Source organism: Amphiura filiformis, chromosome 10 (genome assembly GCF_039555335.1).
Source record: "Amphiura filiformis chromosome 10, Afil_fr2py, whole genome shotgun sequence".
In the NCBI taxonomy this organism is placed as follows: domain Eukaryota; kingdom Metazoa; phylum Echinodermata; class Ophiuroidea; order Amphilepidida; family Amphiuridae; genus Amphiura; species Amphiura filiformis.
In genome coordinates this window covers 59,998,362-60,013,020 of record NC_092637.1, presented here as the reverse complement: position 1 = coordinate 60,013,020, position 14,659 = coordinate 59,998,362, and the positions used below count along the sequence as shown (strand labels likewise).

At 34.0% G+C, this 14,659-nt stretch overlaps 2 protein-coding genes across 3 annotated transcripts in view; both read left to right on the top strand.

Annotated features, from left to right (window-relative positions):
- LOC140163091 (uncharacterized) overlaps positions 1–14,659 on the top strand; it is a 75,804-nt gene that overhangs the window by 31,668 nt on the left and 29,477 nt on the right. The window lies entirely within an intron of this gene.
- LOC140163285 (uncharacterized) lies at positions 4,019–14,591 on the top strand. Its single transcript, XM_072186683.1, has 5 exons — positions 4,019–4,863; positions 6,335–6,417; positions 6,776–7,010; positions 8,638–8,808; positions 13,833–14,591. The coding sequence occupies exons 1-4, from the start codon at positions 4,218–4,220 to the stop codon at positions 8,805–8,807; spliced, it is 1,134 nt and encodes a 377-aa protein (XP_072042784.1). The 5' UTR covers positions 4,019–4,217; the 3' UTR covers position 8,808; positions 13,833–14,591.

The following is a 14,659-nucleotide window of genomic DNA, read 5'->3' as shown; positions in this document are numbered from 1 at the left end:
GGAAAGTCAAAGGTCAAATACCATCATTTTTGTTCAGCAACGATAATGCTGTAGGATGTAAAACATGTAGCCCTTAAGTTAGGCCAAATAAACAAAATTAACATGTTTCACGTCTTCTTTGTTTCCTTTGTTGGGGTTTCTTCAATTAAATTTGTATTTTGTGAAAGTCAGTTATTTTAACAAAACAAATATTCTTCCTATAGCCTTGGTAACAAACTAGAAACACTTTAGGAATGTTTGGAGATAAATAAGGGTAAATAAAAAGATTTTGCCTCTTTTGTGCAGACATCTAGTGTACGCTAGAACAACTATCATGATGGGTATTCACGATTCTGCTCTAAAAAATAAAATGCCTTTCCTCCACCTTGTTTTGAATAAGTCGGATGTAAAACAGGTTGTGTATTATTGAACTTGGCCTTATCTATTAGTATATATTTTTTGAAATGATTTGTCTTTCAAGCTTGGGTTAAAATGCAGTAGGTTCAATTGAGAACTTGTATTGTTAATATTAATTATGTTTAATGAGTATATTTATGAATGTTATATTTATTATACTGGCATTAAACATGTTAAAGTGAAAAAAAGCGTGGAGAAAAGGGATTTAATTTGGAACTGCAAGTGTAATTAATAGCTGTTCTTTTTGTGTTGTGGAATAATTTTGTGTATCGTTACAGGGAGTTTAGAATTGGATATAATTTGAGCCATGTACGTGTATTGGTCGATATCATGCATTAGAACTTGAATGTGAAAAATTGCGAATAAGGTGTTGAAAAAATTTGGAAGGTGGAACGCCGCAAATATATTGAAATTGGTTCTGACTGTTGGCGTTTGTAAAACACAGAGCAATCTTTCATGTTCCTATTGTGGAATATGTTTCATTTGTAATACTCATAGTTGAGTTTGGAAAACAGGGAAATAGTAAATGCAAAAGGAGCAATCGGCATAGATCAATGAATATCAAGTTTGCCGTCTATCTATTCGATTGAATCGATTTGAAGCCATGAAGGACCGGCTGTTTCAAGTGATTAGTTTAAGAAGCGATCAACATCATCTTCTTTGTGTTTATATGATTGTTTTGAATCTTAATCTTCTAAGACAAATGTATTGTATCATTGTCATACGTGTATACCTGTCGGTATTTAGTGTAACTATGTGTGTTAGAAAATACAATAAAAATGAAGTTTTATCAGGAAGAAGTTTATGAATACAATGATCGATACTCTTGATATAAAATTAATTTCAAAAGCGTTAACAATAGAAGTGGCGATGGAATGGCGACACGCAGCCTAGGTAAAGGTGATGTTGAAAGGTGGTGGGACACAATTAATACTTGGGCATAAAACATGGAAATAGAGGACCAATCGGCATAGATCATTGAATATCAAGTTTGCCGTCTACCTATTCATGTATTGAATCGATTTGAAGCTATGAAGGATCGGCTGCCCGATCGGCTGTTTTGAAGTGAATAGCTCAAGGGGTGATCAACGTCATCTTCTTTGTGTTTATATGATTGTTTTGAATCTTAATCTTTTAAGACAGATGTATTGTATCATTGTCAAATGTCATACGTGTATACCTGTCGGTATTTAATATAGTTACAGAAGATAAACTATGTGTGTTAGAAAATACAAAGAAACAATCAAAAAGAAGTTTTATCAGGAAGAAGTTTATGAATACAATTATCGATACTCTTGATATGAAATTAATTTCAAGAGCGCTAACAATAGAAGTGGCGATGGAATGGCGACACGCGACAGGCGGCCTAGGTGAAGGTGATGTTGGAAAGTGGTGGGACACAATACATTGGCATAATATAATTTGTTAATTGTTTAGTGGGGACTGGTATCCTAGCGAGTTATTAGGAAAAGGCAATAATAAATAGTGCACTTGTTGGTAATAATAATATAAAGGAGTGCCGATGCGAATGTTTTTGAAAAGTACATGTACTGGAAGTTTATATTACAAACAAGGCAGTTAACATGTTTAACATGAAATAGGTTGATATTATGGTTATGAAAATGAAATGAGGTGTTATTTGGAGAATAATTATGGAATACCCTGCGCATATTAAAAAGGCATTTCGTGGTATTCTGCCTCATCTTGCACTTAATTTAAAAAAGTTAAGATTTTTTATACCACTGAAAACCTTTACTGGAAATGTTTATGTACCAAAATGTATTGGAGATTAAACTCGTTTTATAAAACAATATCGTTTAGAATTTGGTTCTGGTATACCAAAATAAAAATGTAACAGTGGCCTATAATATAAAGCAATGTAATAGGCCTAGACATAAATCATGCAGAATTCGCAAACACAAAATGCACGGAATAAACGGAATGTACTGGAATTTTTGGAATAAGTTTGTTTTCGTGGATTTCACTGTAAAATGCCATAAAAAGAGGATGTTAGGATCACGAAATCGTGCTTAAAATAATACCCCAACTGTAACCGAGTGTTTTAATTATGACCGTAATCTTAATTATAATTTTCACCCTAAACCATGGCGGTATAAAATATTTGCATACCCTAAACGTAAACCTTTTTTAGGCTCTTATCAGTGGCGGCGGCCGGGTTGTGAATCTTGCGTTGACTGGCGGTAAGAGGGGGCTAGGGTTCTGAGTGGGAGCATTTGGCCCCTGACGCCGCTCCCCCGGACGCCTAATATTATATAAGGCCTAAAATACAGGGTGCGCATGTAAACCAAAATAGTACCTTATTTTGGAAGGCATTTTTGGAAATAGATTGAGAAAAATTTGGTTTCAGTTAATCATATATCAAGGTCATTATTTGGGCATAGGATGAATAAATAATATGTTGAAAATTGCATTGTTTTGTTGCACTATCAAACAATGCAGTTCATTTTTTAAATATAACGTTTTTATGGGACACATTGTAGTGATATGACACTTTTTAAAGACATCAATAACGTGTTATGTAACAGTATGCGTTTTAACGTTATCGAAGTGATATAATAATGTAAGTTAATTTTTGGAAGGACATGAGTAAATTTTTTGTTTGTTTAAAGACCATAAGTAGAATATTTAAATTGTAAGTAATAACATGTGCACATACAACAAGTTAATAAAAAGAAATGAAAGCCAGAATGTACGATTTTAGCATATGAAATGTGTTAATTATTTTCAAACTTGTTTTTTTTTTCATAAAAGTAATGGGTAGGCCCTACACATGTCCTATTAGTTGCAGCTAAATGGAATCGGCCAAATGCATTGTTATGTAGGTCAACAGAGCCAAGTTAAACATATTGTCATAATTTAAAAAATATGTAATTATATCTTCCTATAGACCTGTGTGTTAAACGGCCAAAAACACCAGTGCAGTGGGTTTTGTTTACTTTACCTTGTTTAAAAATGTACAGCAATCCTTGTCGCCAGTTATTACTAATATTTTGTTTAAAATGTGGAATAAATTATGAATAACAAAATCCAAATTTGACACAAATTGTACATTAAGGCTTAAAATTGATGTATTTTGAACAGAATATTCTGTATAAATAACCATGGCCCAATAGTTATTAGGGATCCAATTAAGACAAGCAAACATTATTAGGTTGATAACAGATCTTAATTTTGTCAGTTGGGAATAATTCAGTAAATGGCAGTGTTTTTTGCATATTTGCAGTAATATGCTCAGCCTTATCACAAAATAAAAAATAGCATTGACTGTACCCACGAATCAGCAAAGCTTATATAATCATGTGATGGCTGAATCGAATATAAACATGCTTAGAAAAAAGGCCAAAAAAAGTCCTGGCTGGCATTGTCTTAATATCAGATAAGATGTTCACAAATTCTTTGTAATGTGCGACAGGATGAGATAAATGGCGACAAATCTGAGTAAGAAACATTCCTATCCATGTTTATGGGCTACAAGAGCTATTATGACACAGTGTATGAAAGGGATAAACTTTGCATATGACATATGGATTCAAATGGGGGAAATGTTCATCCTGTGAACAAAAAGATTGCACAAATTAAATGTTGTAAAACACCAATTATGTCAACCTGCGTTTTATACCCGGAACCCGGTATGGCGTAATATTGTATGCATAGGCAATGTAAGCGTGTGAAGGAAGTGTAAACAAAGTGTGCTGGTGGTATTTGAAGAAGTGCATGCAGCATTGTCTACTTTAGAGATGAATTGTAAGTTGATCATAAATGTTTGTGCACAAGATAGAAGTGAGGCATTTTAATTCGCTATGGAAAGAAATATGAAAAGTAAGGCAACAAGAGTGGCAAACAGGAAAAGACCTTATAAAGTTACTGAAACCAGTGAAAAGGCTACAGGTACTAGTAGCAACTATCATGGGCATGGTTACTGCCCATGTGTTAGTCATGACGTGATTCCAAAAAAAGATGCAAGTTGTCAGACAGAGCATATTGTTGGTAGTTACCATCGTCGCAATATTAATGAGGAAAAAAAATCCTTTGTAACTTATGAGCAATTAAGAGCAGAGGTTTTGTCTGATCATGGATCTTTATTAGAATGGTGTAAGGACAACAATTTAATTGCTTCTAAACGATCATGTCCAGATTGTGGGAAGGATATGAAATGGCAACTTGCTAGAGATGGAAGATCTGACAAATACTTGTGGAGTTGTAGACGTCGTGTTGGCGGAAAGCAGGTTTCTAAAGAGATATCTATTCGAGAAGGATCTATTTTTGAAGACAGCAACTTAACCATAGCAGAAGTGATACAATTCATATATTGGTGGTGTTGTGGACTCACGCAGACTCAAATAAAGATGCAGATGGGTTTAAATCCTACTACTACGTGTTCTTGGCACTATAAATGCCGCGATATTTGCGAGTACTTAGTTATGGAAAAGCCGGAAAAGAATGGAGGTAAGCATTGTGTATTGATGTATAATAATTATGCAGAATTTGTTTGAAATTAGTAGACTAATAGTCAATGAATAAAGAATATGTATAGGCCCCTAGCTACAATGAAATTTCTTCAAAGAACCTTTTTGTTTTGGCAAAATTGCGAGTACATGTACTTAGTTATGGAAAAGCCGGAGAAGATTGGAGATGAGCATTGTGTATTGATGTGTAAGAATTATGCATAATTTGTTTGAAATTAGAAGACTAATACTCAAGTAATAAAGAATATGTATAGGCCCCTAGCTACAATGAAATTTATTCAAAGAACCTTTTTTTTGGCAACATTTAGTGATTTGTTAAAGAAAAACTGCCTGACTTTGGATCTAAATGAACACAACCTCATTAATATATTGTTACAGGTTTTTTGTACAAAATTGCTCTATGATAGTTGAAAGTTTTACATACTATGATGTTTTTCATGATTTGTTTATTTCTTATGTATGTTTTTTATTATCCCCTGAAATTTAGTAAACCTTTTGTCCTTCTTGGACCGTATTTTTTGTTACCATGGCTAATCCACTTAAGGGATTGTAATTATAGTACCAAAACACATTATTTCAACTTAATGACGAGGGATATTAAGTAGCTACTAGTAACACTCAAAGGATTACATGGGCCACCTTGAAAACAACCTAGCCTTAACTGCAAATAATTTATGCAAAATAAATTTAGGTAAAAAATCGATGTCCGTTTTACCGTCCTGCCGTTAGCGAGCTCATTAATATTTGATACGTGAAAGGTGTTTCTGTGAAAAAACGATGTGGTATTTGAAGGTAGCAATATTAGTAATGAAATGGTAACATTTGTTTGTTTATATTACCATGGAAATAAAGGTGTTTTTGATTCGCAAGTTCGAAATGTCGTTTTAGAGTGCAAATGTCCTTCCGTGACCGTAGAATTGCCCAGTTGCATTAATTCTGCATGGAATGAAATAGTGTATAAAATAGAGGAACAAATATTAATTAGCTGACTATTTCTTAGTTAAAAAATTTATAATATAGTTAAAATTTCCAGTAGATCATGCCACTGTTTGTCTATGTAATTATATTCAACATTTCCCTTTTAAAAATATTAAAATGCCGTTTGCGTAACAAAAATTGTGTATTTAGTGATATTCACAAATAGTGATATGGCAATAAGTCGATGAAATGAATTCATATACAATTATATATTGCATATGAAACAGGTTCTGTGCTGTACTGGGACATGATACCTATGATGATCCAAGCTATTCCATCTCGGTGCGCGATGCTCGCTCCAGAGGAGCGCGGTTTGTGGATCGGGGCTTGTTGTAGAACATGTAGAACATTTACTTAATAGTGTATATAGTTTTAAAGTAGATTTGTAATATTGGTTGTTGATTTTGCATATTTTTTATTTGTGATGGTAATTAATAATATTTGGCCTGTGTTTGAATGATTATGCTTTATAGGTCCGGGAAAGGTGGTGCAAATAGATGAAAGCAAGATCGGAAAGCGAAAGTACAATAAAGGACATTTAGTTGAAGGACAATGGGTAAGGATAAACGTGTTGAACATGTGAAATCAAATAACATTGAATTGACACTGTACATGCGATATTGTATCGAAAGCTTTGTGGATAACTCTAAACCTGTGGCCTGTTAATTTTGTTGGAACTTTTATTATATATTCTACTTGTATCTCACACGAGATCCAGGCCCCTCTATGGCTTGTTGTTGTTTGCAGTGCATCTGTTGTTTGCCATTGTATTGAGATTGAATGCAGATTTATGAATAAATTATATGATTTGATTTATTAAGAATTCATGAATGTGTTGTAGAAATTGCCATATATGGATATAATTAGTAGACCTACGTGGTAATGACGGTATTTATGTATCATGTTTATTGAAGGTGTTTGGTGGTATCGAAGAAGACGGAAGAGGTGCATTTCTTGTTTGTGTTGAAGAACGATCACAGGCCGTTCTCTTACCCATTATCCAGAAATGGATATTACCAGGCACACATATAATATCGGACGGATGGAAAGCGTACTGTAATTTAAAAAATTACGGATACATGCACAGTGTTGTCAACCATTCACAGGAATGGAAGAATGACGAAGGCGAGACTACCAACAAAATTGAAGGTAATTGTGGCCTAAATGTTAAAATTATTATTAATAATATTATTGGTTGGCTGTTATGTATTTTCCTTCGTGTTTGAATTGGACTAAAAATACGTCATCGTCATAAAAAATTGCAAGTTGTAGGCATAAATATTATTTTGCGACATTATGTCGTTATGAATGCGGCAGAGAGACGAATCCGCTATCGCTGTTCTGAATAAAGCAATTACCTATTGCTAACTTGGTAAAATGCATACTCGTAGCATAATCTTGTACATCATAGCACCCAATTTTTTATTTGGTGGTTTCGAAATGTTGAAATTAAACATTAGTTCTTTCAAATATGAAACGCTAAAACCCAAATCTAGAACAAACAATTATATATTTAAATAGATATAGCAAACTTTCCATGATAGAGATTGGACCCCAGACAAATTAAAGTACCCCCAAATTAAGTGTCAATTCAGAATTATCCCACCATGGTGGAAAAATCTTATGGAAGTATAATGATTAAATAGAATCTCCATTTTGAAAACGTATTCGGAAGGGCAATTGTAAATCAATTGTATAGTGTTTGATAAGAACATTATTTTGTGTCCGTTAATATGTAAACATGTTGATATCGTAGGACACAAAGATTATACTTGGAAATTGTGTTCAAAGTATTAAATCATGGTGATTGTAAGAATGAGTTGAATGCCAAGGTCAATGGTAGAAGCGTAAATGCTAAGGTTGTACATTGTATAGTATATGGCTAAACACAAATTTTTGAGTCTAGGCCTACAATGTATTGACCATACATGCATAGTTGCAATAGTTGTTAAACATGTTAGGTGTTTATTTAATTGGTTCGTATAATGTACATGTAACTTTGTTAAAATAGTTTTATATTTTGAAACTATTACATGTATAGGCCAACACATGACATATCCAAATTAAATTACATCATCGGCCCATTGGTATACAAGTTAATGATATTGATAATGAGTTTATAAACGAATTAAAAAAACTCCACATGCCACATCGTATCTTAAACAGTACCGGGTATATGTTAAAGCAATAACATGTGATTGGCCAAAAAAGGATCAGATTCCTATTTAAATGTTTGTTTTCACTGATCACATTATTCCTAAAGCTGACATCCAGGAGAGATGTTATCAAGCAGTCGATCGATTAACTCTGAAGAAATTATATTTTGCCACTCTGCTATATACCTCAACGTTCAACAAGGTTGACCCTATTTTTGTTCCGGTCGTTTGAAAAAGTGAAGGAAAAAAGAAGATTATAGGCGATGGGATCCTAAAAGTGACACCTTTTTATATATGTACAATAATTTCACAATGTATATATACTATTTCCAATATTTCAGGGGTTTTTTATTTACCAATTCTTGTTGCCGCCCATCTTCTTCAGTTGCCCCTCGTTTGGCAGTCCTTCTTCTTTCGCCGCCTGTTCGTTTCCGCTCGCTACTTTTACTCCGAGGGGAGCGCGGCCCCAAAGGTCCCCTCAAAAAAAAAATACTCGCATAACGAATAGATATGATATAGTATTCCTGAACGCCTAAATTACAGGTACATGTATACATGTGCAGATGCATGTACGTCCATGTCTTGTTAAAATTATTTCCAATTAATTTTCACCCGCACAGGACATTGGCGTCAAATGAAGGTGCATCTTCCTACACATGGACGTTTGAAGAAACACTACCCGAAGTACCTAGGGGAATTTCAGTACAGATATAGATACCATGGAGAAAATTTGTTCAGACAATTTATTGGCGACATATCCACTGCATATCCAATATGTCATTTAATATGAGGTAAGTCAAATAGGCCCCTAAAGAATCAATGACGTTGCCATTTGTTTGGTATCAAATTGTACAAAAAATGTATGGTTTTTGGTTTAGATGTCAGGAGATGTAAGCTATTAATTTCAAGGTAATCCAATATTGAGTTGGTATGGTAGACATGTTAGCTTATGTTGAACTCGACCATTTCAAAACCCCGTTCAAAACCCATGTACCTAGACTAGGGGGCCTAGAAATGGAATGGTTTTAGGTATATATCATGCAATGCATTGACAAATACAGAACCATTAATGTTAGTAACAGAGCTCCATGTACTGTAGTAAGGTTATAAGCAAATATTGCCCACTATTGCCCAAGAAGTTAACAATAGAGGAATTGTGTGTTATGGAAAGCAGGGATGCCAGTCAGAGTAGTTGCCTGTACTGATAAAAAATCTGTCTCCATATATGCATGTGTTTAGGTTTATAATATAGGCCTACCTAAAATTATGGGAGCACGGTGGCCTAGCGGAAGGTACACTGACTCATAATTGAAAGGTTGCAGGTTTGAGTCCCGGTGATGCCATCTTGGTGTGCGCTTGATTAAGGCACTTTATACCGTTTACTCCTCTCTACTCAGGTGTTTAAAATGGGTACCGGCATTCTTAAATGCTGTGAAGGTAACAGATTCGCTGTAGAGGAGGTGTAGCGATCCCCCTATAGCAACATTACACTTTTTCCTTTTCACCAGGCCCAAGTACAGGTGAATAAAAATGGGAAAACAACATTACATGGAGGAGTCTCCTTTACCTTTACCTTTTGTTACCTAAAATGTTAATCCAATAATTGAGGCCAAATAAAAATAAACACGTGTTTGTCGTCCGGATTTGTAAAAATTAGGAGGATGAGGGCTTTTATTTTTATTGGAAAGGATGCTAAATACCTGTATTTAGCACCATATTGTGGGTATTTGACATACAGATATCTGAGAAGAAAGGAGGAGGCCCTTTTTATTTTATTGTTTTGAGAGGTAGGCCCGTGTAGAGATCTCAAAACTCTTCTTAAATGATGTATTATGCATTTACAAAGCCGTAAAATAAGTCTGAACTTCTGAAACATCTTTTGCAAAAAGTTATAACTGAAAGTTTACAAATTGAAAAGAAATGTGAAAAAATCTTCAAAAAAGGAGGAGGGCGCGGACGAAAAACATTTTTCTTTTGTATTCGGCCTTAAAATTAGGGCAATCATTTAAACCCCAAGATAGTGATGTCGACATGATCATAGTGTTTCACAAGGGTGGGTGTGGGGGGGTAACATTTGTTTTAGAAACGGCCTGGGCAGGAAAATATTTGTTAGAGTACATTCCATACACCGGTATAAAATCAGGGCAATCGTTTAGCCCCAAAAGTGATGTGGACATGAGCATAGTGTTTAGAGGGGCCCCAAGTGTGGGGGTGTGTGTGTGTGGGGGGGTGAAATGGATATATAAATTTCTGTCAGAGGTTGCCAGGGAGCGAGGGGGCAAGGGAATATTGTTATTATTAAGCCTACATGTACATTACATAACCCGCATTATTTAACTTGTCAAATGTTGGACATGTACACAATAGGCCTATTAAACATGATAAAAATAACTGTTTGCACATAACGGGAGGGTCACATATAATGTGCGGTCGCAACTTTCAAAATGGGGGCCTGGGAATTGAGGGAATATCCTGAAAAAAGTTCGTTGGGGGAAGAATATCAAGTCTAAAAATGTGCAGGTAACATTTATGACATAATCATTATAATCACCGTTTACCATAACCAGTAGGGAAAGGGAGAAATGGGAAGCAATGTATTAACCTGCATGTGCGTTCAGTCCCAGAAGACATGAACGCGTTAGGATATAGGATAGGATAGGAAAAGGATAGGATAGGAGGCTTTATTTCACCACGGAGGCTTAAATCAACAAAGTTGTTCTTCCTTGGGGCCCTGGAAGATTTCATTCATAAATGTAAGGGTTTTTTTGACACTGGACACGTTTGCAATTCTTTAGAGAAGACTAATGTGAACACCTGAGACGTGTTCATTATAAGATAAAGTTGAATTCACATGACACATGTGTAATAGGCCTAAGTGTATTAAAAAATTGCAGGACATCAGTGTTCAAACTACAAGAACACGAATATTCAAAAGTCATAGGACAACCCAGCAAACACAAAAACGTTTTTAAAAACGTGTTAAAAAAGTTATATTTTGGCTTTTGGTTTAGGTGAAAACGTTTTAATAACATTAAAATGTCGGGTTATTAAAGGTCATGAAATCGTTTTAAAACGTTTTGTATGAAAACCACACTACAACAATATTTTTTAATGTTTGCAAAAAATGTTATTGTAAACTATTATATTTGCCAAATATTGTGTCAATACTTAAATAACATGATGTTAAAATATTGGAAACCAGCAAACACAGAAATGTTCTTAAAATGTTTTTTCCAAAACCTTTTAATAACATTTAAATGTTGGGTTATAAAAAGGTCATGAGAACGTTTGTAAAACGTTATTGAAAATATTTTGGGCAAACATTTTTCGCAAAATATTTTTTCAACGTTAAAATAACATTCTGTGTAGAATGTTTTGTATCAAGTTTTCAAGAATGTTTTTGGAATGTTATTAAAACGTTTTTATACCCTTTATATAACGCGACATTTAAACGTTTTCTGTAAAACATTTTTGTTTGCTGAGCAGTAGATTATCAAAAAATGTTTTTTAAGGTTATGAAAACGTTTTATACTCTTAATTTACCCTTTATATAACCTGACATTTAAACGTTATTTGACAACCTTTTATAACCTTTTGCGAATGATGTCGAAAACGTTTTGTGTTTGCTGGGAAATCACTTGTGTCAAGAGTTCCTAGACTTTAACAATGTATAAGGATAAGAAAAGTATTACATTAAACAACAAATCTGACACAAGTCGAGTCAAAATTATGGTATTTATGTGGCTATAGACGGTACATGCAAAAAATGAAACTAGAAATAAAATCTAAGTTATTATTTATTTCGAATCTATAGTTTTGATAGGCATTCTAATTGACTGATAAAATTTAGTTGGATCTGAAACGCATAAACATGAAGTTATCATAAAATCGGATTGTTATTCTCACAATTTTATAAGATTATATTTGCAAATATTGAACAGATTAGCTGGATTTAATAACCATGGGAAAATAATATTGCATGACATACCGTGAATGGACGCAAAAACTGGTAGTAAAAAGGCACTTTTGAAACTCCAAAACTGGATATTTTTTGATAATAAAAGAAGCCGCATACGTGAATTGGCGATAAGATAATCAATAATAAAAGAAGTAGCTTGAAATTTCTATAGTGATTATTAGTACAAAAAAGACTCCGAGGTACAACTGCAATGGTTGTTGACGCGATAGATCAAAGGAGGGATTAAAAGACATGATAATAAAATGCGGGCTATTGTTTCGTGAAATAATAACATTGATGGAATAAGTAGATAGCGATTAAAAACGCCCCTTCCCTTATATAGAAAACATGTTCGTGACTGCTCTTCATATTTTATAAGAAGATACCACTTAAGTTAAAATCATTCGATATTCATTCATTCGAAGGAGACAATCACATCGACACACATTATACGTCAAAATGGAACTCAACATGGAAGCACACGAAGTAGATAGGATAGCTGATGATTTATTAAGGTTTGGAGAAATTGAAGAGGTAGCCGCAAGGAGATATGATATGACCCAACTGTTCGACGGGGATGCGTTTTTTCCAATTAACCAATGGCCATCATCATACTATACGCTATTCATGAATACGCCGCTTCGTGACATAGACTGTTTTAGATTGTTTTTATTTTTTGTGGGCAATGGCTGTAGCCCACATTTGATTACCGAGTGGTTGCTGTCTTCACTATTTTGGTCGACGGACAGAAATGCTTTCATAAAAAGAGCAAACCAAATCAAACATATGATAAGGAACATAGACGACAGGACAAGTGATTGGTTTTACTTTGATATTGAGCATCATAGATTATTGTATCTCAATGGAAACAGGAAATAAGAAGAAAAAAGGTATAAATTGTAATTGATTATAGCACTATGAAACATTAATATGGAGATCAAAAAGATAATTGATGCATGGTATTGATTATCGTAATTGTTGGCTCAATTTATTTAACCTGGTGAAATAATTGTAAAAGCACAAGTGCACAATTGTAAAATATAGGAATTAAAATAAATTTAAGGTCAAACATGGGTAGGCTCATAATATGTTGTGAATGATGAAACAGAAAGTTTTAACTTAGAACAAAGAATCAATTGGAAGGATTAAGCATAATATTTACGAGTGTAAAAATGTGGTGCTGGACGATTATTGAATACTTTGAAATGATGTATATTGTGCACGTAGAAAAGTTTCAGATAAATCTAATGCGGCAATCCATTGCAGGAGTCCACGAATTGCGTAAAATTGAAACAGTGTGTATATCATGTGAAGGAAAAATAAGGAATCATATTCTAGTTGTTCAGCGAGTGAAAACATGAATACTAGTTTATTATCGGGTTATAATAATAGGCATTAAATTGAACACAAAGCGTTCGCAAAGGTGATCTCGCGCCGTGTTTCCTTGGATTTAGCATGTGAAAGTAACGTACAAAAGTGAAAGGTTTCATTTAGTTTCTTATAATCCCAGCTCTTTGCTCCATTGTACGTGTAAAGCAGACACATATGTTGTGTGTATTTAACCAGAGAAGATATGATTTAATCAGTTGAGCTGTTTTCATTGAGTGTTATCTTGGTTTAATAGCTTTTACTGGGGTTTAAGTCCTGCAAAGGTCGAATTGAATTCTACTGTAGACATGACTGCATCATGGTTAATGATTTATCAAGGAGTGTAATACCATGTTAATGATGTTATTGTTAATCAAACAGGTATGAAAAAGAATATATGGGGAACCATTTGGTTTAAAGAGCTATTCTTGTTTGAGTCTGACTGCATAACATTAATTTTAATGATCGAATTTGTGTATCCAATTACAGGTATTACCAGGATCATAAAGTGGACAAATTCGCCTAAACACACCTGATGCGGAGCATGGGACGACATCTACGCTGCAAATAATGTTGGTCAAAAATGAAAAACTGTTTGGTCTTTATAAATTCGCCTAAACACACCTGATGCGGAGCATGGGACGACATCTACACTGCAAATAATGTTGGTCAAAAAAGGAAAAACTGTTTGGTCTTTATACAACACATGAAACAGGTGGTCAAAATTTGACCAACAAGAGTTGTACAAAAATTATGACCAACAGTTGGTTAACAAAAACTTGCTTAAATATTGGCCAACAATATAGGGCCTAGTTGGGTAAATATTTGGTAGCAATTGTTCAAAGTTTGATCAAAATGTTGAGCATTTTACACGGTATTGGTTCATATGTTGGTTTATTTTTGGCATAACTGTTAAGCAAATTAGTTGACCAACATAGTTGGGTAAATAATTTGCAAAAATTGTTGGGCAATATTTGATAAAACTGTTGTGACAAATAACTAATTAAGTTGATTGTACCATCGAGATAAACGATGATTGTACCAATTGTTGGACAAAATTTGATTAAACCGTTGGACATTTTACACATTTTTTACCAATTGTTCAAAATTTGATGAAACTGTTGAGCATTTTACACGGTATTGGTTAATATGTTGGTTTATTTTTAGCATAACTGTTAAGCAAAATAGTTGACCAACATAACGTCAATGTGTGAAAAATAACCGGCCAATATTAAAAGTACTCTCAAAAACTCCTAGCAATATGTCTCTAACATGACATAAAATTACAGCTAGGTTATATGATCAGAAAGTTGGTA

What these genes read in the sequence shown, in the direction of transcription:
- LOC140163285 (XM_072186683.1), top strand. Translation starts at nt 4,218, where the DNA reads ATGGAAAGAAATATGAAAAGTAAGGCAACAAGAGTGGCAAACAGGAAA. An exon ending in AAAGCCGGAAAAGAATGGAG is followed by an intron (nt 4,864 to 6,334) that starts GTAAGCATTGTG and finishes TATGCTTTATAG; the next exon opens with GTCCGGGAAAGGTGGTGCAA. An exon ending in ATTTAGTTGAAGGACAATGG is followed by an intron (nt 6,418 to 6,775) that starts GTAAGGATAAAC and finishes TGTTTATTGAAG; the next exon opens with GTGTTTGGTGGTATCGAAGA.